This window comes from Astatotilapia calliptera, chromosome 2 (assembly GCF_900246225.1).
Source record: "Astatotilapia calliptera chromosome 2, fAstCal1.2, whole genome shotgun sequence".
Lineage (NCBI taxonomy): Eukaryota > Metazoa > Chordata > Actinopteri > Cichliformes > Cichlidae > Astatotilapia > Astatotilapia calliptera.
The window spans coordinates 9,506,606-9,530,687 of record NC_039303.1 but is presented as its reverse complement, the minus strand read 5'-3'; the positions used below and the strand labels follow the sequence as shown (position 1 = coordinate 9,530,687).

The 24,082-nt window shown below is 40.9% G+C and overlaps 1 protein-coding gene across 1 annotated transcript; it reads right to left on the bottom strand.

Moving 5' to 3' along the window:
* Positions 1 to 663: 663 nt before the first annotated feature.
* On the bottom strand, positions 664 to 22,346 carry tgfbi (transforming growth factor, beta-induced). The gene is made up of 17 exons (XM_026183910.1): positions 22,112 to 22,346; positions 19,351 to 19,449; positions 9,256 to 9,320; positions 8,998 to 9,155; positions 8,721 to 8,885; positions 8,134 to 8,280; positions 6,341 to 6,482; positions 6,051 to 6,263; positions 5,357 to 5,494; positions 5,120 to 5,262; positions 2,811 to 2,947; positions 2,373 to 2,503; positions 1,867 to 1,991; positions 1,453 to 1,555; positions 1,191 to 1,258; positions 996 to 1,020; positions 664 to 903 (listed from the first exon to the last, which is right to left on the bottom strand). Exons 1-17 carry the CDS (start codon positions 22,222 to 22,224, stop codon positions 842 to 844), a joined length of 2,034 nt encoding a protein of 677 aa, XP_026039695.1. The 5' UTR covers positions 22,225 to 22,346; the 3' UTR covers positions 664 to 841.
* Between the last annotated feature and the right edge of the window lie 1,736 nt (positions 22,347 to 24,082).

Sequence of the window (24,082 nt, the reverse complement as noted above, 5' to 3'; positions counted from 1 at the left end):
ACTTGATTTAGACTCACTATGAGTTTGTTTTGTGCTCATGTCTGAAATTTGATTTTGATGGGAAACACTCATCGAACAGCTCACGGCTGATGTTGATGTTCGGTCTTGAAACAAGATCATTTTAACAGCATGTTCTGGTCTCTGAGAGGCGTTCACTGCTTCAAATTAAACTGTGCAAAAAGCAGCTCAGTTTCAAACCTGGATCACATCAGGGACGATGCAGGATTCCCAAATGTTAGAGGGATGGAGTCACAACCACTGTCATAGGTAGAATCTGAGAAAATTACAGAGCAACTTTTGTTGTAAAAATGTAACTAAGACATAATGATTTGATTGTTCTTCAACTTCACTTTCATACAGAGATGTTAGTGCAGACAGATGCGAGGTGAGGCTGAAGGACACATGGTGTCAAACGAGCGGCAGTGTGGTCTCACTTTTCGGTTTTATTTTACAAAAAAAAAAACCACACACACAGAAACCATCAGCTCTATGGTTGCTTCGAGCTCTGACATGCTGCAGAACAACACGAGTACAAAACACACTTTACAAAAGTTCACACTCTGAATTATGGAAGTAAAAACTAGCTGTTATATATATATATATATATATATATTTTTTTTTTTACAGCGCACAGAAAAAACAACATTGGTTTGATTAAAAATAAAAAAGGAACAATTTTAAAAAGTCTTCACACACATTTCTTCTTTTCCAGACATGAATTACACCAGAAAATCACCTTCAGATCCTCTCATGGCCACGCAGCAGAGGATTTAACACTTGACCTTTGACCCTCTCTAGAGAGCCTCTGCTTTTCTCCTTGTCGTCTTCCCTCTTGGCAGTGTTACTGCCTCCGGCTGATCATCTTGCTGGAGTGACTGTTGAGAACCTTATTGAAGAGATCGTCTGAAGAAACAGAGAATGAAGCAGAGCAGATTCAGATGAGAGTGGCGTGCAGCAGGAACTAAACATATCATGAAGACATTACAAACACTCACCGTTCCTGAAGCCCCTGGAGTCTGCCTGCAAGACACAAAGGAGGGCATTGCAGCCCAAACATGTGATTCAGTAATCAGAGGACAGGTATTACATCAATCTTTCTGATTTCAGGATTTTGGACATTTTGAGGTGCAAAAGTGATATTCAGATTATTTGTGAAAAGGTTTTTTGGCATAAAGAAAGGCCTTTCTCACCCTGGAAGCGGGAATGGCTCTGAGAGGAGCTGCAGGTCCATCGCTCTGCTCTCTGTCCACCTTTGGAGCTGAAGACACAAAAACGCCAGGTCAGCTTTAAAGGACAGGTCTACATTTGAAAATTGCTTACTTCGCTTCAATTTTATGTATACAGCGCCAAATCACAACATCAGTGGCTGCATGGCGCTTTATATTGTAAGATAGACCCTACAATAATACAACTATCTTATCCATAGTTCGATGTTGTAAACACGGTACTCACGCAGAGGTCTGATGATGCTGTTGACCGCGTGGATAATTCCGTTTGTCGCCATCAGGTCAGCGTCGGCCACGGGGATTTTGTTGACGTAAACCGTGTAGTTACGCTGAGAGACAAAGAAAGGCGTCAGACTCGCTGATTATTCCTAAGAAGACAGCAATACTGTGCAACATCTATGGTCAACACAAATTAAATATGCCTTTAAATGTGAAATAAGATACAAAGTGCTGAATAAAATATTGAAAACAAATATAAAATAGACAAATTAGAGATGAATAATCAAAATATAACAACAACAACAACAACAACAACAATAATAATAATAATAATAATAATAATAATAATATCAATAATAATAAACTGTGTATTTAAACAAAAAAGATTTCGACATCTTTTAAATAACGTTTTTGAACCAACCAAGCCCAGCTCTAGCTTCTCCCCCTGCAGAGTTTGGAACCTGGTGTGAGAGGAGACGCCACCGCTCACCAGCATACTCTCCCCCAGGTGATACTTGAGCACACCTGACAGGTGCTGAGGGTCACCTGGACACAGAAACACAAACGGTTCTTACTGTGCGTCTGATCTCATTTCCTTCTTCATGCTAAGCTCTGGTATAAGCCACGACTTGCTTTGCCCCGTGTCAGTAGATGACTGGAATCAGAGCAGAGTCTCTGTATGTCTTTATTAGGGTGGAAGCTGCTGCTGTTTGTGCAGCAGATTAAACAAACAGTTTGTGAACATTCAGCGTGTTCAGTCCAAACAAAGAGCAGAAAATTAGCCCCCCTGAGAAATCTCTACAAACCACCTCTCAGTATAAACTGCTGTAAAGAAAATAGACGCTTTCCACACGTGTGTGGAAACTGTCCATGTGGATTAATTAAGAATGTGAATAAAGAGAAGCTGTGTGGTTGAACAAAACTCACGCATCAGCCTGTTGCGTTCATCCTGCGGCAATTCATTGAAGGCATCGTTGGTGGGAGCGAAGAAGGTGAACACCTTCTGCTGGTTCAGAAGCTCAGTCATACCTGCTGTCTGGATGGCATTGACCAGCGTGCTGAAAACAGCAATAAATGATGTTAGCTCGAATGGCAACTACACAACAACACACTAACACCTCTGCTTCCAGTCATTATGCAACACCAAACTAACAGCTTTATGATAATCTAGGCTAACAGCTGACTCACTTTTTTGGAGCTTCAAACTACAAAAAACCCTTTTTCACTGATCATAGTTTGTGCAGTTGCTGCTCTGTGCCTCTAAGGTGCACTGTAGAGTCATTAAAACTGCCAATAGGTGACAGGGAGTGTTTTTGCTGTACTTTTCCATCAGAGAAACATGATTCAGATGGTACAGATCCTCACATGAAGCGGTCATCGGCCTTCAAGACATCCATGATGTTTCCCATTGGTGGAGTGATTACTTTGTCCACTGTGAACATGGTGGCATAGCGTCCAACCTTGTCATGCGCAGCGATACAGGCGTTCTCGATGCAAAGGTTCTACAAAAAAAAAAAAATTGTGTTTAAATACCTAACACTGGGCTTTGGAATCAGAAAAAACGAGTTCTAGTTATTATTATTACTGTTATTATACTGTTTAGATACCACTGCTAGCAAGCCAGAGTGTTTCTGATATATTTGTTGATCTAATATTTGTTGTGGAAACCTGTTAACCTTCACACTGACCATGCTGAGTTTGACCATCTTGATTTTGAAGGTACCCTTCTAGTTATTATTATGTTGCTTAGATTAAAAAACCTGACCAACTAAAGCTTCTTCTCTGTAATGTTTGTTGACTTGCGGAGGAAACCTGACTACAGGCCTGAGGGAATCACAGATGACTAAGAATTTTTTCATGCTACTGTCTCCACATTCTAGAGTCTAGTGTAGGATATTATGTTGGTCTTATCTTTACAATGTAAAGTGTCAAACACAAACCTTAAAACATACTTCACATTAAAATGTAACAATTAATGGTGTAATGTAACTCTGTGGCTAAGTAGACAGGTTTATATCCTCTTTAAATGAGGTAACACACCACACACAGTCCCACAATGGTTAAGTATGGAAAGACTTAACCACTGTGGGATGCAGGAAGCTTGATGTGGTCTGCAGAGTTCATTACCGAGCAGACAACCACCCACAAACCAGACCTGGGACATGTGGAAACGAGCAGAAACACAAACGCCTCACATCCTGTGTCACCAGAGCACAATCAATACTACTGCTAGGACGTATCAATGCGTAAAGCATCAGTGTGAGAGGCAGCTAATCCACTACAAAATCAGTTCATTTTTCGGTCATTCATCGATTATCTGACTTGACTTTTGCAAAGTATGTTTCTGAGAGCCTAAGGAAAAAACTAAAACTGACACATAGAGAGGGGTTAACAAGGGCAGAACAAGGGTCAACGGAGGGGAGAGAAACGGGGACCAAACAAGGTCTAACAGCGTGCAAGGGAGCACACAAGAACCAGCAACGCTAACATGGGGTAAAGGCCAAAGTGACTCAATACAGGGGCGATAGAGGCCAAATAGGTATCAACTTATTAGGTGTAAGCTTGTGAGATTAAAAAGGTTTTTAACGTAGACATAGTTATAACTGACCTTTGGTCAGCAGCCAGCTTGTTCCAAAGAACAAGACCACAGTAGCTGAAAGCACCCTCAGCAGGCTGAGATCTGATTCTGGGAACCGTTAAAAGATCTGCATCTGATTACTTGAGAGGTCTTACTGGGTTAGAGAATCAGCAAGTTGAAGATAGGCCAAAACGTGAGCCTTGAGGAACCCCTGGTTGGATTTTTTTTAACTACTAATCACAGTTTAGGTCTCTGACCTGAACCAATGAAATCATAAAGGCTTTGAATTAAATGTCATGATCAACAGTGTTAAAGTCAATAATGAGATCAAGAAGAACTAAGACAATACAAACAAGGACCAACCAAGTAGAGGGTGCACAACATAAAGTAATCACCCCAAATAGTGACATGGTATGACTAATCTGGCTAGCCTACTCAGCAACTGGTGATGCTGACTGTTCAGCTCCAAACAATCATGGGAAAATAAGCATTTATTGTGTTTCATTTATTACTTCAATAAAGTTCTGTCTGCATGTTTCAAGTTAAAGTTAATAAAGAAAAGAGGTTTTCAAGAGAGATGAAAACCAGCATCTCGTTAGGAGATGGAGGCGGTTTAATTCCTCATGGCAGCAGCAGACGGAGGCAGCAGCTCCATCAGAAGTTGATTCTTCAGCAGCAGCTTCCTGTTCTGACCACAAACAATCACATAAAACAAAACCACATAAAAGAGCAACATCTGCTGTGAACAGCCTCTTGATCCAGCAGAGAGCTATCCACACTCAATTCAGCCAAACAGCTGAACAGTTGGCTGTTCTGCATTCAGAATATTTAACTTGTTTCAGGTCCAATTAAACACTCTCATGGCTGTATTTTGACACATGATGAAACAGTACTACTCTGCTTCTTTACCCTGTGAATTCCAAGTACTCCTAACCACATCTGTACACTTCTAGAATTTGTGATTTTTGGCTGTTCAGTCGCCCTAACAGAGAGTTATGGTTAGTAACCACAACTGAGTCTGAGACACAAGGAATCTGAAAAGTGTCTCTAACAAACTGTGGAACAAACCACCAAGTAAAGAAATGTCAGTTCTTACTTTTCTGTAGACAAAGACTCTGAGTTTGAGGCCTCCCAGTGTCTCCAACTCCTGGCCATGGTATAGAGCCTTGGATGACAGCTGCTCCTTCAAGACGTGATTACTCATTAATTTTCTCATGCTGGGAGTCATTGTCATACTTCCTGTTAGACACGTGGAAACAATGGCTGTTCATACCCATTTCTGATTATCCCTACAGGATGGCAGGAAAGGCCTTTTTTGGGGGCCACACGTTACCTTTAAAGGCGTCGTTCAGGGGAGCAAGCATGGTCAGAGCCTCAGACCCGGTCAGGTGGGGGGTTAGACCAGCTTCAACAAACATCCTGGTCGCAGTGGAAACAGATGAACTTTCAGCCAGCTCCAGGAGAGTTTTAGCTGCAAGAGACAAAGAAGTATTAATACTATCACTGGTACAACTAATAATCCTTTTAGGTAACCCTAACCCTAACCTAAAAATGGTAACTGTAAATTTTCCACCATTGTTCACTTCCAGTGGTACTCAATGTGGACAAATGTGACTTGGTTTATTTTAATATAATTGGTCCCATAGTCACTCGACACCACCATCGGCCCAATCAATTGGTTCAAGGTGTGATTTCATAACACCAAAATTTGATTTGGTTGAATACCACCCAGGTGTAGAGATCCAAGAAGTGGACGGATCTTGTCTCTTAGTCTCAGTGAGGACCCTAAACTTTGAAAGATCTGTAAAAATAATAAACATGAGATTTTTTTTGGATCTCCTGCTAAGACAGAAGCTCTTCCAATGACCTGAAGATGATAATTCAACTCTGAGTCCATGATTATTCCAAGTGCTTATGTTAAAACCACTACTGAAGGACTATTTTGTGCGGATTCCTTGTGCAGCAATATCTTCCCTATATTGGGTGAAGCATTGTGGTATTAGTAGTATTGTTTGTAGTGCAATTACCTGAGTCAGGAATGAGCAGCTCGCCGATGTAGTGGATGACTCCATTGGTGGCTAGCTGGTCCGTCTTGGTGATGATAGCTTTGCCATTCAGGGTCATGTGTTCTCCATCACAGCCGACCTCCAGCATGGTTCCCTGCAACGTTTCCATTGGTGTTCCTGACACAATCGACTCTGCGCAGTGCATGTTCTTCAGGATGTGGTAGTTGAGCAGGTCTGAGGGGGCATACAAAAGTAATTAAAAATATAAACAGAGCCAGATAGAAGGAGTCAGAGTGTCTTGTGCCAGTCACCTTTTAGAGCTATGGGGTCTCCCAGAATTCTGTTGAGGGTCTCCCGAGGAATCTTCTCGAAGGCGTCGTTGGTGGGAGCGAAGACCGTGTAATGACCCTCGTTCTCCAGCATGGTGGTGAGACCTGCAGCAGCAAAGGCCGTCTGAAACACAGACAATGAGATATACAAGAAAACAGAGACAAGAGTTTAAGCTGCTTATTCCATCAGAACTTACAACTACTACAAGTATCTGGGGACGTGCAAACCTATTGCTGTAGAAAAGCTAAATGTTCAGGATTTCATAGCTCTCTAATTGTTTTCTGTATGTGACAGATATGGACAGCAGTCACCCAGAATCTGTTACTGTGGAGCATGTGGTTAAAAATGTCTTTTTGACATAAGAAACAACTTCTGTGAAAAAGATTTTTCCCCAGTGTCAACATACCCATGGCCACACTCTAAATTGCCAGACAAAAGGTGGTGGCCAGGGTTCTTCTTCTTCTTCTTCTTTCATGTTTGACGGCAGCTTGCATCGGTGGCCAGGGTTTGAAACAACTAAATGCAAAGAGGGATAACTGGACCGCACCACCACTTCCTGCTGAAGGGTGAATGTGTGTTTTCTTTAATTTACAAATAAAGTAGTTGTACTTCGTGGCTCAAGAGTTGGGAGTTCGCCTTGTAATCGGAAGGTTGCCGGTTCGAGCCCCGGCTTGGACAGTCTCGGTCGTTGTGTCCTTTGGCAAGACACTTCACCCGTTGCCTACTGGTGGTGGTCAGAGGGCCCGGTGGCGCCAGTGTCTGTCAGCCTCACCTCTGTCAGTGCGCCCCAGGGTGGCTGTGGCTACAATGTAGCTTGCCATCACCAGTGTGTGAATGGGTGGATGACTGGTTGTGTAAAGTGCTTTGGGGTCCTTAGGGACTAGTAAAGCAAATACAGGCTATTTACCATTTACTTAATTAAATGTTTGAGTTTAGTTTAGGGTTTAGTAGTTTTGATTTCCTTCTTTGGTGTTTAGTTTATTAACAAACAAGACTGTACTGCATTGTTTGCTGTTTATGATTGTGTTTTGTTTAGTTACCCCTCGTGTCTCAACGGTCTGATCAGCCATTATATATACCCTCGTGTGTAATTTCATGTGGAGGTCATTTATGTTTGTTTGGGCAGTCATTTGGTTTGTTAAGTTTGCAGTCTTTGCCTGAGTTGAGTTTTGTTTCTTTGACCTCTTTTATGAGCTCAACATTTATGACTTTTGTAAATATAATTTTTGGGTTGGGTTCACAAATGAAAACCCTATTTTTGTAATAATTCCTATGACTCCTCCTGCTTTTTCAACTCGGTCCATCACAATGTCCCATAGAGGTCTGCAACAGCAACTATGGAATAGCAAGTCCAGTTAATGGGGTAGACCTTAGATTCAGAAGGAGAGTTCATGGGACTTTAGAATTTTTACTGATACTTTACCTTGTGATATATTTTAATGATTTACTGTGATGGAATCAAACTCTTTGTCATTTTATGGTGAAAAATGTTCTTCTTAAACTGCTGAGGTATTTGCCCCTGCTATGTTTCACAGCCTGGTGAAACTCTCTGTGATAGTCATTTTATACCCAGTCATGTTACTAATGAACCTAATTAGCTGGCTGATGTTCCACCAGCTGTTACACAACTTTTACAGTTCCTTTAGCTGTTCATGTAACAACTTCATTTAAATATTTTTAGATAAGCAGGTATTTCTAATTTCGTAGGCTGTTTTAATACAATTTTTTCCAAAGGTTTAAAACAACAAAAGGATTTTAAATTCAATGGACTTACACGCAGAGTCTCCAGGTCGTCATCAATGTCAATGATTGATTGCATGTTGTTGGAGATGGCTGTGATGACGCGGTCAACCACGTGCACGATGCCATTGGTGGCATGTTGGTCAGGTTTGACCAGACGAGCGCAGTTCACAGTCACAATCTGTAGATATAAGAAGAAAATGTATTAATGTGTTGTTACTGCAAATATTTGTGTTACGCCTTTAACAGTTATGTGTATGATCATACATTGATGATCATACACGTGATATGATACCTAATGTAAGATAATAATGATGTTCAGAGCAAGACTGTACATACAGCCTCAGTTTTGAGCCTGGAGACAGTCTGGTAAAAAAAAAAAAAGTATCCTAACAAGCACTGGAACTGCTGACCAAAGTCCTCTGTGGAGAAGGGAGAGCAATAGCTTAGCTGATCAATACTCAGAACCCTGACTAAAGTCGGTTGTCTCAGCTAATGATTCTTCCTGCGGTGGTTTCACATTAATTACAAATTTCTCTGGTCTATATTCATGTTATCATGACAGCTAAACTTGATTCCTGTGCCAGAGTTACAGGATAACAATAGTATGTCTTCATTCACCCCATTGCTGTAGTGGTGTATATGGACGGGGGCGTCCTGGTACATGGAGGAGAAGGTGGATCCGTGCTTCAGCTCCTCAGAGGTTAGCCGGCGACTGACCATGTGGTAATGAAGAGCATTTAACAGCTCGATATTCACATTGCTCACCAGAGCGTCAAGGATCTCCTGGAAAACGACAACAAACGACACACAATGAGTTAAGCAGGAGAACCATCGCTGATTGCTCCTCACAAAAGGAGCGCGAGGTTGCAGTAAAAGTGTGTGAGTGTGTACTGACTGTTGGCAGAGATTCCCAGGCCTTGTTACTCGGGGCGAAGAAGGTGAAGCTTCCTGGACCTTCGATCTCCTCCCTGAGTTGGGCTCGATCAGAGTACATCTGAGTGGTGGAGGCGCCAACCATGCCCAGAGTGCTGTAGATGTTCACAAGAGGCAGCGCTGCAATGGTGCACATAAACAAACCCAGCTGATGACTCTCTGCAGTAAAATCCCAACAGATGTTTTAAACATATTTAGTGTAAGGGGTGAGAGGTCATACCTGCAGGACAGCCCTTCTCCCCGGGAATCTTCTCATAACCAGGGCAGCACTCATAGGTGATCACCCTGCAGAGAACACGTAAAAACACAGGAGAACATGAGGATTCTTGTAGACCTTCTTGTATTCCCTGACGTCAGAGCAGAGGCTTCATGTCAGACTTCATGTTCCTGTTTCTCTATAAAACTCTCTGCCGCATCAGGAGCTCGTAACTTGTCTGTAGGGTTTCTGCTACAGGATACTCATAAATTCCTGTCTGACAGTAATTATGCTAATAAAGTTACGAGCTGCATGAGCAGACCTGAGAGTCTGCAGGTAGTGCAAGTGGTCTTATGAAATGACAAAAAAAGAGCTCCAGTAACCAATCAGCCCTTACCTGACTCAACAAAACCCACCTGTTTGTCCAGGAAAACAACAGCTTCTACAAAGCTGAAGACCCACCTTTGTTTACTGCATCAGTACTTTGCACACTAACCACTAGTTTATCTAAAGAAAAGACAAAAAACTATCTGTATTATGGCTTTAGCTGAATGGAAGACCTACACATCTTTCAGCCTGAGTAAGTCATCAGATGGAAGGAGTTAATATTGTACAACACAAGCTAAAAGGGGAACTCTGAAACCAAAGATGTCTTCAAAAGCAACTTAGACTTTGAGAGAGCTGGATCTGAATCAGAGGCAGCTCAACTCTTTGCTGGATTATGTCAAAGTGCTGAATGAAGGCAAAGTATAAGATAGTGGAATGGCAATATGATAGGAACATCATCCTTCCATGTGTGCCTGTTTGGTGGCTCTTCAGTGTGCCTATGTACAAATGACACCAATCTACCTATTTAAATAAGCATTTGCATGTAGAAGACAAAAGAGAATGGGCACACCCTCTGGATAATCACTGGAAAAGTCGGACCTATTGAGGCCACAATATTAGCCAGAGAAAAATCACGCTGCTGTACTACAGCCAATATCATCCAGTGGGACAGGTGAGCACTGAATTTTGCTGATGACCCTTTTCTGAGCGCCCAAACATGACTCATTTGGACACAGAGTGGATGAGGTGAGTGACATGCTGCCTGCAAATTATGGAAAAGAGAAGAAAAACAGACAAGGAAAGGCTTTGTGTTTCCCTGAGTGTTTTGGATTCACAGTTTGAAGTGTATTCCACCAGAAAAATTATTCTGCATCCAGAGCATTTAATTGCCCTCTGATTTTTTCCAGTTTCTCACTGACTGAAGAGTTTTTCAGTCATGACATGCAGATCATGTTATGTGTGCTAGATTTACATGTCACACATTAGTGGAAGCAGCACATCTACTATTCCTACTCATTGTAAAGCTGTATGTATGGGACTGTTTTTCGTCGCTGCACCAACACATTCGCAGTCTGTCCACAATCTGTTCTTCATGGTGGGCAGAAGGTTCCTCTATGTCTGAAAAACAATTAAAAATAATTGGAATTCGCATTATAAACATAAACTTGTCTGAGAAAGGAGGAAATTAAGAAATGCTTTGGTGACAAGTTTATGGTGTCAGATTGTAGTTTAAAATCTTTTAAAAAATCCAAAAAACACAGTTTATTTTATAAATTATGGTCTGGATGTAAAAAAAAATAAGGAGAAAGAACAGTATGGCTTATGGCTGGGTTACCCTGTGAGTGACAGGGATTAATAATGGATTCTGACTCTGATTACCTAGTGTACCTAGTGGTCACTCTGGGAAGTGCACCCACTGAGCAGGATTTACAAGCAGTAACTGTGGGACCAGGAGGACCTGTGGAGGTCTGTCTGCTGGAAAAATCTCAGAACGTTACTTCAGCTACAGGCACATGTGGGCTGCAATGAAGCGTACAGCCTGAATGGAGCTTTCAGGACTTCCTGTTGAGATTTCCATAATAAATGTGGCTCCGCCGTCTGGGCTCATAAAGCTCATTTCCTCAGAGAGGAGAAGAATCTGCAACCAGACTAGACGTCTGAGAGGAAACCTGCACCCACTGCCAGGAAAAACACTAAAACCAGGGCAGGAGCCCCCATCCAGCTCCTCACTTCCTGTCCACTACAAAATAAAAGGTCATTATGAAGAGAAAAGTGGCAACTCGACTGCAGTTTGAATAGTTCTGGACATGAACATTACTAGTTTCAGTTTAACCGGCAGCTTGAGGGTGATTAAGACTTAACCAAAGCAGATTTGAACTATTATGTCACTGCAAAGGTAGTGAAGAAGACTGCATACCCATAATAGTCAGTGTCTTTTAAACTGAGAGCAAATGAACATAATTCAGCGGGGGAAAAAAATCAACCGTTGGCTCAACAACCTTCACTAAAAAAGCTTCTCAGCTCTGACAAATACTTTGATTACATGTATGACAGAGTAATTCTTCATTTATTTGAATGTCGTCTTAAAAAACTGTTTTATAAAAGACAGAATCAAAACTGGAGAAAACTTCTTGGTCAGTCTGTTTATCGAGCAGTTTGCTGGGGTTGAATTCCAGAGGGACATAACAATGACACACAGTGACAGTGACAATACTATCATTATGAAAGCTCTAGCTACATGTATTAGAAATACGTTGGAAATAACAGTGGGCCAAAGATTAAGTCTTGAGTCTTGAACACCGTAGTTAGAATGTAGAAGGTGGAGAGCAGATTAGCTGAGGTGAAGCCTAGCAGACAGCCAGCAGCTACAACCACCTGTGTCGCTTTAATATTTAATATTTATCCTGCATGTATAAGCCAACCTCTTTGTGTCAGCCTGCCTCTATGTTGCATGACATGGGAACTTTTTAATTTGCAGCTGGAGATAAATCATTGATTGATCAGTCTGCCAGCAGTTGAATTCTTCTATAAAAATCAATTTCCTAAACTTCCTCCTGTGTCAGCTCCTCCACTATGTCCTCTCTCTGAGACGTTCTGAGTCTATAAACATCAGATGTGTATTTTCTTCAGCTTTACGAGTCAACAATTGTTGGAAGGTTGACTGGCAAATTTATTAAATATATAAATTTTCCTGATGGGAAGAGTCCCCTGATGGAGGAATCTCATTATGAATTTCTGAGTTTCTTGTGTTTGTTTTAACAGAGCGATTAGTGGACGAATCTTTCAGTGAAGCCAGGACCACCAACCAGTCACTGCTCCATATTAACACTTAAACCGTCTGCGGACAGAGGTCTTATTTCTGCTCTCAGGTCCTCTATAATAAAGTTTAACGTCGACAAAGAGAAAAAGGAAGCTCCCAAAGCTCCCGCAGCCTTCATCACATAAGTGCAAACATGTGAAGAGCAGCTACTGATGGTGTGTGTGTTAATGTGCGCAAACACACACTGGACTGATTATCAAAGCAGATGGAAACTCAGGTCCCTTTTGTTCTCCACATAAGTAAAGATGGCTTCTGTGGATTTATGACAAAACAAACAGAGCAAGGTTGCAGTAATTCTGCCGCCGGGATCGAGCTGCTCGATGAAAACCTTAAAAAAGAAATGCTTTCACATCAGTCAGCAGCACGTCATCCTTCAGATTGTCAGAGGAAGCTTCAAACATGAAACTGCCAGCCATGAAAAGCCTGAGAAAAGTTTCATCAGGGATTAAAAGTCATTTCCAGAATGTAAAAACAAGGTGGACACGTACAAATTTTGTCTTTGAGAAACTTTTATTAACTAAAGCTGATGAATTAAAGTTAGACACCACAGTGAGGCAATTAAGGGACGAGTTACACAAGCTTGGTTATTGTGAGGGTGCGGTACATAAACGTGTGCTAGTTAATTCTAAATGAAATGCCCTTTATTTAACAAAAATGCCTGTTAATGATCTAGATTTTTTTTCTACAAAATTAATACTTTTACACAATATTTAAGAGCCAGAAATCTAATCTTCTGACCGAATTCTGTGTCATATACACCGCACAGGTGCAAGATCACTGATTTTATTAACATCTCAATAAAAACTCTGAATAAGTCAGTCATGACAAGCTAACAGCTAACAGTTTAAATCCAGACTCTACAAACCACATCACACATTCCCAATAATCAAAGTCTAAACATAACACAGCTCAAATCATAGTCAAGCGTTCCAAACTTCATGTGTACATCAGTGTGTACCGCTATATGCCTTATTATGTGGGCAAAAAGGACAGAAAGTTCAGTTTTATTTTGCATTTTACAAATAAAGGATTTGAAAATTATACTAAATTGCTTCTAAAAAATCTTGTAGCTCTAAAAACTACCAAAGCTCTCAGAGGTTTCAAAGCTAGAAGTGAGCTTGAACCTTTGAAGCTCTGAAAGCTAGTGGAGCCCTTGAAGGTGTCTGAGCTGTCAGAGTGATCAACGCTCTCAGAGCTCTTAAAGTTCTTGGACCTCTAACAGCTACCAGAGGTCTCAAGTCTTTGAAGTTCTCAAAACTTGTGGAGCTCTGGAAGCTACCAAAGGCTACAAGGATCTGGAAAGTCCTCAAAGCTCTCAGATTTCATAATAATTATCAAGACTAGGTTGGGTAGCAAAAGATCAGCGAATAACTTTGGACACCAGACCTCTGTGCACTATTATAAAAAGTTCTGACACATAAGAAATCACAGCAAGAAGATCAAAGGGACAAAAGTAATGTAACAGTGATAAAGATATGTAGACCAGAGTGAAATCCCCCCATCAGATCTCACCCAGCTGCTGAGCTTTAAACATCTCCAGGCTACATCTCTGACCTTTGAGCCATGTTTTAGCAGTTGTAGGCTGACACAAAGTCTCTTCTCGCAGTTTGACTCCAAACCTTTAATGCATTTTGCTTTTGTTGTTTTAGCTCCTAAACTGTGGAATGAATGAACTCTCACAATCTGCACAGCTGCCTCCTTCAGTTGAAAACCTGTTGACTTGGATAGTTTTACCTCCTTTAACTGCATATTTTGATCTTTTGTTCTTTATAACATAAATAAGATGGTTACTTCAGTGCTGTTATTGTAAGTATTATTATTATTATTAGCAGTATTACTTAGGGTTAAAGAAACAGATGTGGCATTAGTGTCTGACAGACAGAGGGTACTTTGAGGACCCGGGGTTCAGAGGGGGGTTGTAGTGAATTACGATGGGAGTTATGAGTCTTCCTTCTGCTGACCTCTAACCTCCGGATCCTCCTCCACAGAAACCCACGGGTCCAAAGCCGCAGAGACAAAGACATGACTGTTAGACTCAAAATGCCCCACCAGTGTAAATCCAACTAAACTGTCAGAGATAAGAGCTCAGTGTTTCCACACCCACACTGTGGGTGTTGTAAGATTTGTGTGCATGGGGCGTCAGGGTCCTCCAGCAACTTCACTTCCTACAAATGTCCACAGAAAGTCTCACTTCCTCTTTCTGTCCTATTTGCTGCCAGCTGAAAGAATCTGTTTGTGAGAAACATTCAGGCTGAACTGTGAGCTGCGTCAAGGCTGTGTCCAACATCCTGACTGGACACATTCAGGACAGGAAATGCACAAACACACAGGACGAGCCTCACAAATGCATGAATAAATACACAGAGTAAGCAGGAGAGATGAAAACAGTATGAGACAGAAAGAGGTGGCGGACAGGAGGAGGATCATCTTCAGATACAAGACGGGAGAAGAAAATAGTGGAGCAGGCTGAGAGATGAAGAAGATGAGGGAACAGAAACTAACTAAGAAGAATTACAGTAGAAGAAAGAAGAAGTAAATGAAACATTGCAAACAAAGTTATGAATCATTTCTTATGCTGTCTGTTAAACTGCTGAAGCGGACATTTCCATAAGTTTGCCTCATGATAAATCTGTGACAGAAACACCAACGCCTTCGGTTTGAATTCAACACGCACCAATAACCGATCAGCTGATACTAGACTGTGGCAAATAAAAAGACATTAACCAGAGACAGGGCTGATATTTAGCTCTTCTATCTGGCTTGCTGAATATTAAAAATTAGAGCGACAAAGACCAAAAAGGTTTTAAAATTGTTATTTTTATCATCATCTGTGTAAATCCAGACTAAATGCTCCAATAATTCTAACATGTGAAGCATTCCTCGTCCAGAGCTCATGGAGAGATGATGGATGGAAGAGTCACCCAGGACACCAAGATTCAGGTTCCATTTAAAAATAAAAGTAGATGTCCGAATTAATATTTTTAGACTCCGATTTAAGAACTCGCGTTATAACGTGAGTTCAGGGATGCCATGATCTGCTGATCTAATTTAAAGAATCTCCCCAAATATGGAATAAATAAAGTATTTCTCATTGATAATTGATCTGAGCCCACACGAGCTGATGACTTAGCTGATACCCTTCCACAAATCCACTTTTTCATCTATTTTGATTTTAAATACTTCACACACACTTACTATGCCTCTGCAAGCTGTTTTGCAACCCTCTTTTCTTGTTTCAGCGTCATATCTGCTGTCACTGACGCCTGCTCTGATCTGTGAGAGGCTCTTTGTGCTACACACGGAAAGGTGGGGCGGTCCCAGAGCAGAGTTTTACCAGTAAATCTAAACGACTGCAGATATAAATCTCCTCTGACTGCTCCTTTGTGGTGCTACTTTAACCCTGTCTGGGTTCAAATAGACGCTTTTACAACATTAACCACATACCTTCTGACTTTGTGTACTCTGTTTTGGTGGTAGTTTTTCTTTTTCTTTTGTATTTTGTTGATTTTTTTTTGTCTCAGTTTAGTTTTTCCCGTCGAGAAATCTTCATTTCTCCACAACATCCATCACCTTCCTCTTACATATTGGACCAAAGCTGAGTTTAAAGTGGCAGCAAACAAACAAACTGCTGGCACATTTTGAAGGCATGAATGCATTCACACTGACAGTGGGTGTTTGTGTTTGGTAAAATGTGCTGTCAGAGGCTTGACAAGTTGCAAATGTTCAGATTTAAAAATCAACACTGATGTTCATGTTTGAGTTTGTTAGAAAAAGAGAAGCTAATAAAGTCTGGGGAAAGCTTGAGTGGACTGAATAAATGTGGTTAAACAGCCTTTAAATCATATTTAGTTTCATGTGTCCAGCTGATTACTGCTTTGCTAAACTGGCTACTGGATATAACTCAGAGTTTAGTTTTTCTGAGTGAGATTTAATGCCTGTAGTGATGAATGTTATGTAGATTAATCAGGAGAAAAGCTGTTGTTATCACTGCAGAGGCTTCAAGTCCAAATCCCTGTTTATGTGTTCTGTCATTTTGATTCAGCATTTGCAACTGCTGCTTCATAAGTAAACTGTATCACTGTGTTCCTGTTAAACAGTGTTGTCTGTATAAACACATGTATGAAAAATAAGCCTCCTGTCTTTTAAATCTTCCTCACCCACCGTCACCTTCCTCATGTTCACAGCTCTGCAGGGACACTCCGCAGCCAGCTGCGTTTCACTCAAGAATGTGCCCATAGAAAGAGTCTGGGAGGATTTTAGGATTTAGCAGCACGTTTCCTCTGCAGCGCCTTCCAAACACATACCAAGCAGAAATCCGGATTTAAAATAAAAATCAAATGCAGCGTTTAACGTTCAGAAAGGTTTTTCCTCTTTGGGCTGAAGATGGAGGTGGGAAGTAAATGCAGACAGTAAATTTCAGTGGTTTACAGTCAGAGACACACACCCACATTATTAATGAGGCAGCAGAGGCCAGCTGTGCTGCAGATCTCATGAGCTGGACAGGATTAAAGCAGAGTGCTGTGTCTGTCTATTCCTGTGAGGACGAGTTTCAGTTTTAGACTTTAGGGCTTTCTGGCCCTCACTTTAGAACTGTTCACACTTGGGCTCAGGTTTAGCTTTAGGCCAAATGAGATGAGTTCTCACAAAAGCAGGTGTAAAAAAGCAGTCTGTTTCTCGGCACTCATGGAGCTCAAATGGGAAAAATCAGCTCTTAAGTGAAGTTGGTTTTAATCCAAGTGTTTGTGGATGGTTCTGGAATGACTTGTCTGACTGGCCAACTTGACCTCGTGACAAAAAAAGCCAAGAAAATCAACAGTATTTGATTTTTCCACTCCCAAATTTCCTCTCAAACTTTATGTGCATTCTCTTGTGTTCCTAATGTTCAGATGATGTGCATGAGGTCTTTCCTGTTTGTGGATGCTTTTCACCTGACAGACTTGTTTACTATACTGCCTGATTTCCAGTGTATGACCTCAACTTTGATCAAAGACTTGGATTTGATAGACACTTACAGCAACAGCAACAACAAAAAGGCTTTCACTTTATTTACATGGATGCATCAATAGAGATGAGTTTATTAAGAACAAACTGGTTTCTGTCATTTTGAGGTTTAGATTAAGTCTTGTAGTTTAGCTGCTGTTTAAGGTTTTAGTCACTTTTAAGGACTTTTGTGGTTTGAGGATTTGGGCTTTGTATTCCTGGGTTAAGTAATATTTCCTTCTTTTTGTTTAGGTTATTCTTTCTTCCCCAAGTCTTTATCTTCTTTAAATGATAAGCGGACAGTTCTTATATAGCACTTTTCTACACTACCTGAGCACTCAGAGCACTTTATACCACTTGGCTCATTCACCAATCACTTTTTAAAAAGAAAAATATAAGTGCTTTCTATCTAACATTCACACTTCAGTGGATGCAATAGACCAACTTGGGGATATTTGACATGCAGACTGGAGGACTGAACCACTAACTTTAGTACATCACTCTACCTCTACCTCCTGAGCTACAGCCACATAGAGGCACTTCTTTTATTTTTAAAGTATCTCTCATGTCTTGTATTCAGTTTTACTTCCCTCGTGTGTTTGTTTTGATTAGTTTCAGCTGTTTCTTGTTGCCCACCTGTTTCTCTTATCTTGACTGTTGTCAGTGACTATGAGTGTATATATAGCCTCAGTTTCTTTTATCAGGGTGTCTGTGATCTAAAACTGGTACCAAATACAGATGGAACTTAGTTTATGTCATTGTCAGAGCAGAACAAAAAATAAAAAAGGTATATGTGGGCATGTTTTGGCAGATTTGGACAGAAATGGCTACCACAGCAGGTAGCTCCACGTTTGATTTGGTAGAGTTATGCACTGGATGCCCTTCCTAATGCAACCCCACAGCATCTTGCCATTCACCTGGGAGGGATCTTTTGTTTATCAAGTGAATGTGTAGAGACTAGCCTTACGTTAAAAGTCTTGTTATGATCATATTCCTATGCTCTGTAAAATAAAGCTAAGTGAAGAGGACTTTGTTTTCCTATTCTGGACCACAGTGTGATTCATAGGCAGGTATCTGGATTCACTCTTAGGACACTGGATGCTGTTTATCATTCTGCCTTCTGGTTTATTACTGGCAATGGTTACAGCCATCATCGCTGCAGCTTACATGGAAACACTGGATGTGCTCTGCAGTCCTTACGAAATAATATAAACATTTTACTGTTTATAAGGCTGGAAGCTTCAGTTTCACATCTACTTTGTCCTTGCCTCGTATCCTTATGTGACTTTAAACTGGCATGACTGTAATTCAGAGCTACCCTCATTGCAGTTTAAATAATTTTCAGAAACTCTCTGGACGACTTTACAAGCTAAACTCACTTTTCAAAGGATGAATAAGTGTTTTTAATAAATTAAAAACTTGCTTTATATACTTTGAAGAACATCATTACCGCAGTTTGGGGACTGAGTTCTGTGTTTCAACCTTATTTGATCTGAAATGAAGCTTTAGGTAGGAAACACTGAAGGAATTCAGACTTGACTTGGACTTAAATTAATGACTCGGACTCTAACTCGAGAGACTTTAGACTTAGACTTGAGGACTCCAAAGGAAGTGAAATATATCAGAAAAGTCAATGTATATGTTTGCACGTGTCCTTTAAATGAACTCATGAGACTGGGAGTGGAGTCTCAGCCTCAGATGTAAACTGACTCTGAAGTTTGTGCTTCGCTCTTTTTATTCTGAGGTTATGTAAGAGGCAAGTACACCTAGGGAGAAGGACATTTCTCTGTCATCTGAATACAAACTCTCTCTTTTTAGCAGAACTAAAGTCAAACTAACAGATTGGGGTGAAATCAAATACAAAAATCAACTCAGAACCACAGTTGTAACCAAAAGTGAGAAGCAGTCGACCTGTGCTCTGCTTCTTAAGGAAAACTAAGAATGTATTTAAAATGGTAAATATGGCAAAAAGTGCAGTCGGTGGGACTTACGTGGGTTTGCCACAGATCTTGCGGTGGTACCACTGTTTGCAGTTGGTGAAATATTTCTTGCTGGTGCCTTTAATCTGTTGCATGGCGCAAACATTGGGTCTGAAACAGAAGAGAGACAAAGAGGAAAAATTTTATTTTAATTCAAATGTTTATACTTATTAACCACTTTCATTTACAACATACAGAGACAGTCGGCTTAAGTAAACCGCTACTCCTGAGCGTGAGAGCAGAGACACGTAGAAGCTCTGTTAAAAGTCTAAATCAAAGTATTTGAGTCATCAATTCATAAACTGAAACAGACTGACAGCCATAGGTTTCACAAATGATAAACTGGGACTGTCAAAAATTCAGTTCATACCAACTCTGGTAAACATAATTATCCCCAATTAAGAAAAACACTCAAACTCACTCAAGCACAATGTTGTGATCTCAGTCGGCATGCATATCGTTTCATTGTGTGTTGTTCTGTCTGCATAGGGATAAATATTAAGACGAACCACACCACACAATTTAGAGCCTAAGCTAATTTGCACTGGCTGTCTCCCGAGGCGTCTGTGCAAAACACACACACGCATGACTAATAAGCAAAACAATCTATACCATAAATCATCCACAAAGAAATCCCAAACTCAGAACATAAAGGACAAACAGAGCAGTAAAATACATGAAAGAGCAGATCGTTCATGGCTGCAGGGCTGATCCCTCTGCAACAACCGTCAAAATGATTAAAATGATCTCAGTTTGAGTTCTGCAGGTTAGGAATTTGTCACGTTGTTGACCCGAATTGAAAAAGCTGTTTATCCAAATGAGCATTTACGTAATGGCACCTTACAATTCCCACTAGCTGACCCATGTGATTATATCCATCGAGGAGCCAGAAGGAGAAGGCAGGAGGAGGAGGAGGTCTGATATTAGGTAATTCTTCTGTGCGGAAACCAAGTAAGCAACCGTTTTCTGAAGTGTTGTTTCTAGTTTGGTAACTAAGAAAATGTTGTCTGCCCTTCTTCCCTTCCAGCCTGGGCTCACAGCCAGATGTGAAGTATTTAGGAAAATGCATTTGTCCTTGTACATGAACACAGTTTACATCGCTTTTTTCAATTCCAGTCAGGGTGACAGTGAAACCGGGAGTTTTTTCCTCTGAGAACTTTTCTATGATCGTTTTGTAAACCTATTATAGCTGTTAAAAAAAAAAAAAAAAAACAGAACACGTGAAGAAAAACTTTTTTCTTAAAGTTGAGGTCATTAAAGTTGATGGAAACTAAACTTAAAAGTGAAACTGCCGTCGTTTATAAAGGTTTTGGCACTGGTTTTTGTCAAATGGTCGATGACTGATTGCTGGAGCTCTTTCTCTAACATCGTAGGGTCTTCAGCTTAGGTATAGAAATTAACTTAAATTGAACATGAAGAGTTATGGCAGATTATATCAACCAGTACAGAGTACAAGCCGGATCACTGTAACACCCTCACACGCTGACTCTCGGCTTACACTCACACAGACTCGCTCAGGCTGGCACTGGTTTCCTGTCTGTGAAGGAAATCCAGCTGTTTAAACCCTGACCCCCCCCCCCCCCCCCCCCCCCCCCCAAACCATGGATATTTAATATCGTACTGCAGTACACAAAGAAGAATTCAGATCCTTCGCTTAAGAAACAAGAAACCGTGTCACTCCAGTGAGAGATGAAAATTACCACCACACCTGGCACGAATTGAAACCCTGGATTCAGATGGATATCTGGAGCTGGGCTAGTTTTTTCATATTTTCTTCAGAAGAACCAGGATGTCTCCCTTTTTGTGTGTATATTTCAGTTGTATTTGTATGAAGTGTGAAGATATGACAACAAATATTCAATTATGTCACATCCCACAACAGTGAAGAATGACTAGATGTGGACTGACTCGAAACATTAATCACCTGAGTTGGCCAGAGCTCCACCTCTAACAAAAACCCATCAAGTGAATCCATCCAGAACTTTAAAGGCAGTCCTGCTAACAAACAGACACATTGAACCAATCACATGAGGAGATGATGCTCAAAAAGTCAGCGACTTCCTTCCGACTATTTCTAAAATTATTTTTTTAATTGTCCTTTTATCATCTCTGATCATTTAATAGTTGCTTTATTGATTTTCAATTCTCCAGTTGTGCTTTGGAGGAGTGCATTATACGCTTTGAGATCATGAGGAAAACGTGAAGTGGTAGTTCTTGAATAAACTTGATCACAAGCATTGTCGAAATATGGAGATACGCGCTTTTCCCTGCACAGTGAGGCCATAAGAAACAACCGTCAAACAGATGTGAGTAAAATGAATATTTTAGCTGAGGTGGAGTGCAGAAAAAAGCTGCACAACACGAACTAGATTAAAAATCTGCAGAACATCTGTTTTTCATTTGCAGCAAATAAGTATATTCATGACGAATCAATCAATAAAATTCAGTCACTTTCTAGTAGTCGCCCTTAGAAGGAATCTTTTTATTTCTCCAGTAAAAATATTCGATACACGTCATGTTCCTGCGTAATGAAGTACTTTTATTTTCATACTTTGTTTCCAAACCGGGACTTTTATTTCTTTATTAAAGCTGAAGTTTTAGTACATTTAGTGTAGTGACTAAAGGACCAGAGTACTGACACTCCCGCAGATTATCGATCACTCTCTGATCATTTCTATTGATCAGCTCAGTAGTAGTTGAGGTTCAGTCGGGCAGGACCAGGCTCGGCTCGGGTCACTTAGATTCAGGAGAGAAAAAAAGAAAAAAACCTCACCCATGCGTCCGGCCTCTGATCCGGCTGTGCTGCAGGACCGCCTGGAACGGAGACCGGGCCACACACGCGGTCAGAACCAGGGCAAGACCCAGGGCCAGCGCGCACACATTCATCTTCACTTTCTGGAGGTAAAACCTGCTGCTGGTGCTTCTTCTTCTCTTTCTTCCTGTGCTTTTTCCTCCTTCCCTCTCTGCAGCCCTCGGTCCCTACAGGGACCAGGACAGTCCGGCTTTATACACCGAAGAAAGAGGAGGAGTGGCGAGGAGGATGGGGAGGGGCGCACCAGAGCAGAGCTGGGAGAATCCTTTGTTGCAGAGAAGTACTAGTACAATTGTGTAAAATACTCCCCGGCAAGTTGAAGTTTTTAAGAGTACCCTGCAGTAACATGAGACTACTGCTTTGAATTCACGAGTCACCGATGATGATCGATATATTATTGGTTTATGTGTAGATTGTTCTTCACGAGTCGATCAAATATTTCTCTTTTATCTGGTGTGAATCCCTTACTTTGATCACGTTATATTGTCAGAATAAGTCATTATTTTATTAATTTCATTTAATTATATATACCAACAACCATTGATCCATCCGTTTTCTCAACCGCTCATCCATCCAGTTGAGAGTGGTGGTGTTTTCATGGGTGGGTGGGGGGCTGGAGCCAATCCCAGCTGTCACAGGGGAGAGGCGGGGTACACCCTGGATCACAGCTCTAACACAGAAAACAGACAACCATTCACACTCACATTCACAACTGTTTCTGGCCTATGGGAAAACGCAAGAGTACTCTGAAGAAACCCACGCAGACACGGGGAGAACACGCAAGCTCCACACAGAAAGTTAGTCTGTGTTTTGTCACTGAATTTTGAGATTTTTCAGTTATTATCTCGTGCAAACCAGACATTATCCCATGTGAATGAGTTCTCCTGTGCAAAGAACACATTTCGCGCAAGCGGAGTCACCTTCGTTATTGTCGTATGCAAATGAGCTGTCTCGTGCAAATCAGTCACTGTCTCGCGCAAATGAGTTAATAATATGAACAAAGTTAATGACTTGTTATGATATAATAATTGGTTTGCATGGTCTTTTCTTGTGAAAGAGTTGTTATCTTGTATAGATAATGGTGTTTTTGCTACGCTTGCCACAATTTATAATTCTTTCACATGGACATAATTTGCTGTAACACACTGCCTGTCTATGAATTTCATTGTATGGCCTTCAGGTAAAACTAAAACTTGACCCGCTGAGCTCTGGGGGCTGCACGCAACTACTTAGTGGTTTTATAATGCATGAGATGTTTTACTGTTCCAGTAAGATTAAAAAAAAAAGTCACCTTATGAGATCTCAGGGGCTCCACAGATTTGTAAAAACTGAAAATATGGTCGAATAAATTCTGAAATCCCAAATAAAATATGTGAGGATGAAATCAGTTTCACGTTTTTGCTTCACGTGTGTTTCCTTTTTTCCCTTTCAGACCCTGAAGTAATTTTGAGTGTTTCCACTGCATGGTTTGATCGTTCAGGTCACTAAGGTTCACAAAAAAAGGGATTATTTAAAATGAAGATGATGATATGAGATTTGCATATGATCTCATTGCCCTCCATCTCTCTCGGGCATTAAACAGCTGCAGCTCAGATTTGTCTTCTGACATTACTTCATACAGATGACATGATTTTTCTCCTCACATCAGCTCCTGAAACTCATACAGTCGGCCCACGTGTTCTCTGTGAACTGAGGCAGGGCTGAAGTTTTTCCATCTGTGTTCATCGTGATGGTGATGACACCGACGAATATCTCACACAGTCAGGGGTGGTTTTAACAAAGAAAAAAAATCTGTGTTTGAAACACGCACTAAAAGCCAAAAAGGCTGCTAGGAACTTTAATTTAATTTAATTTTCATCTCGTGTGCTGAAGTAAATGAATAGGAATGGACACCCCATCACCTTTTCCATCTCCCTTATATTTACTAAATCA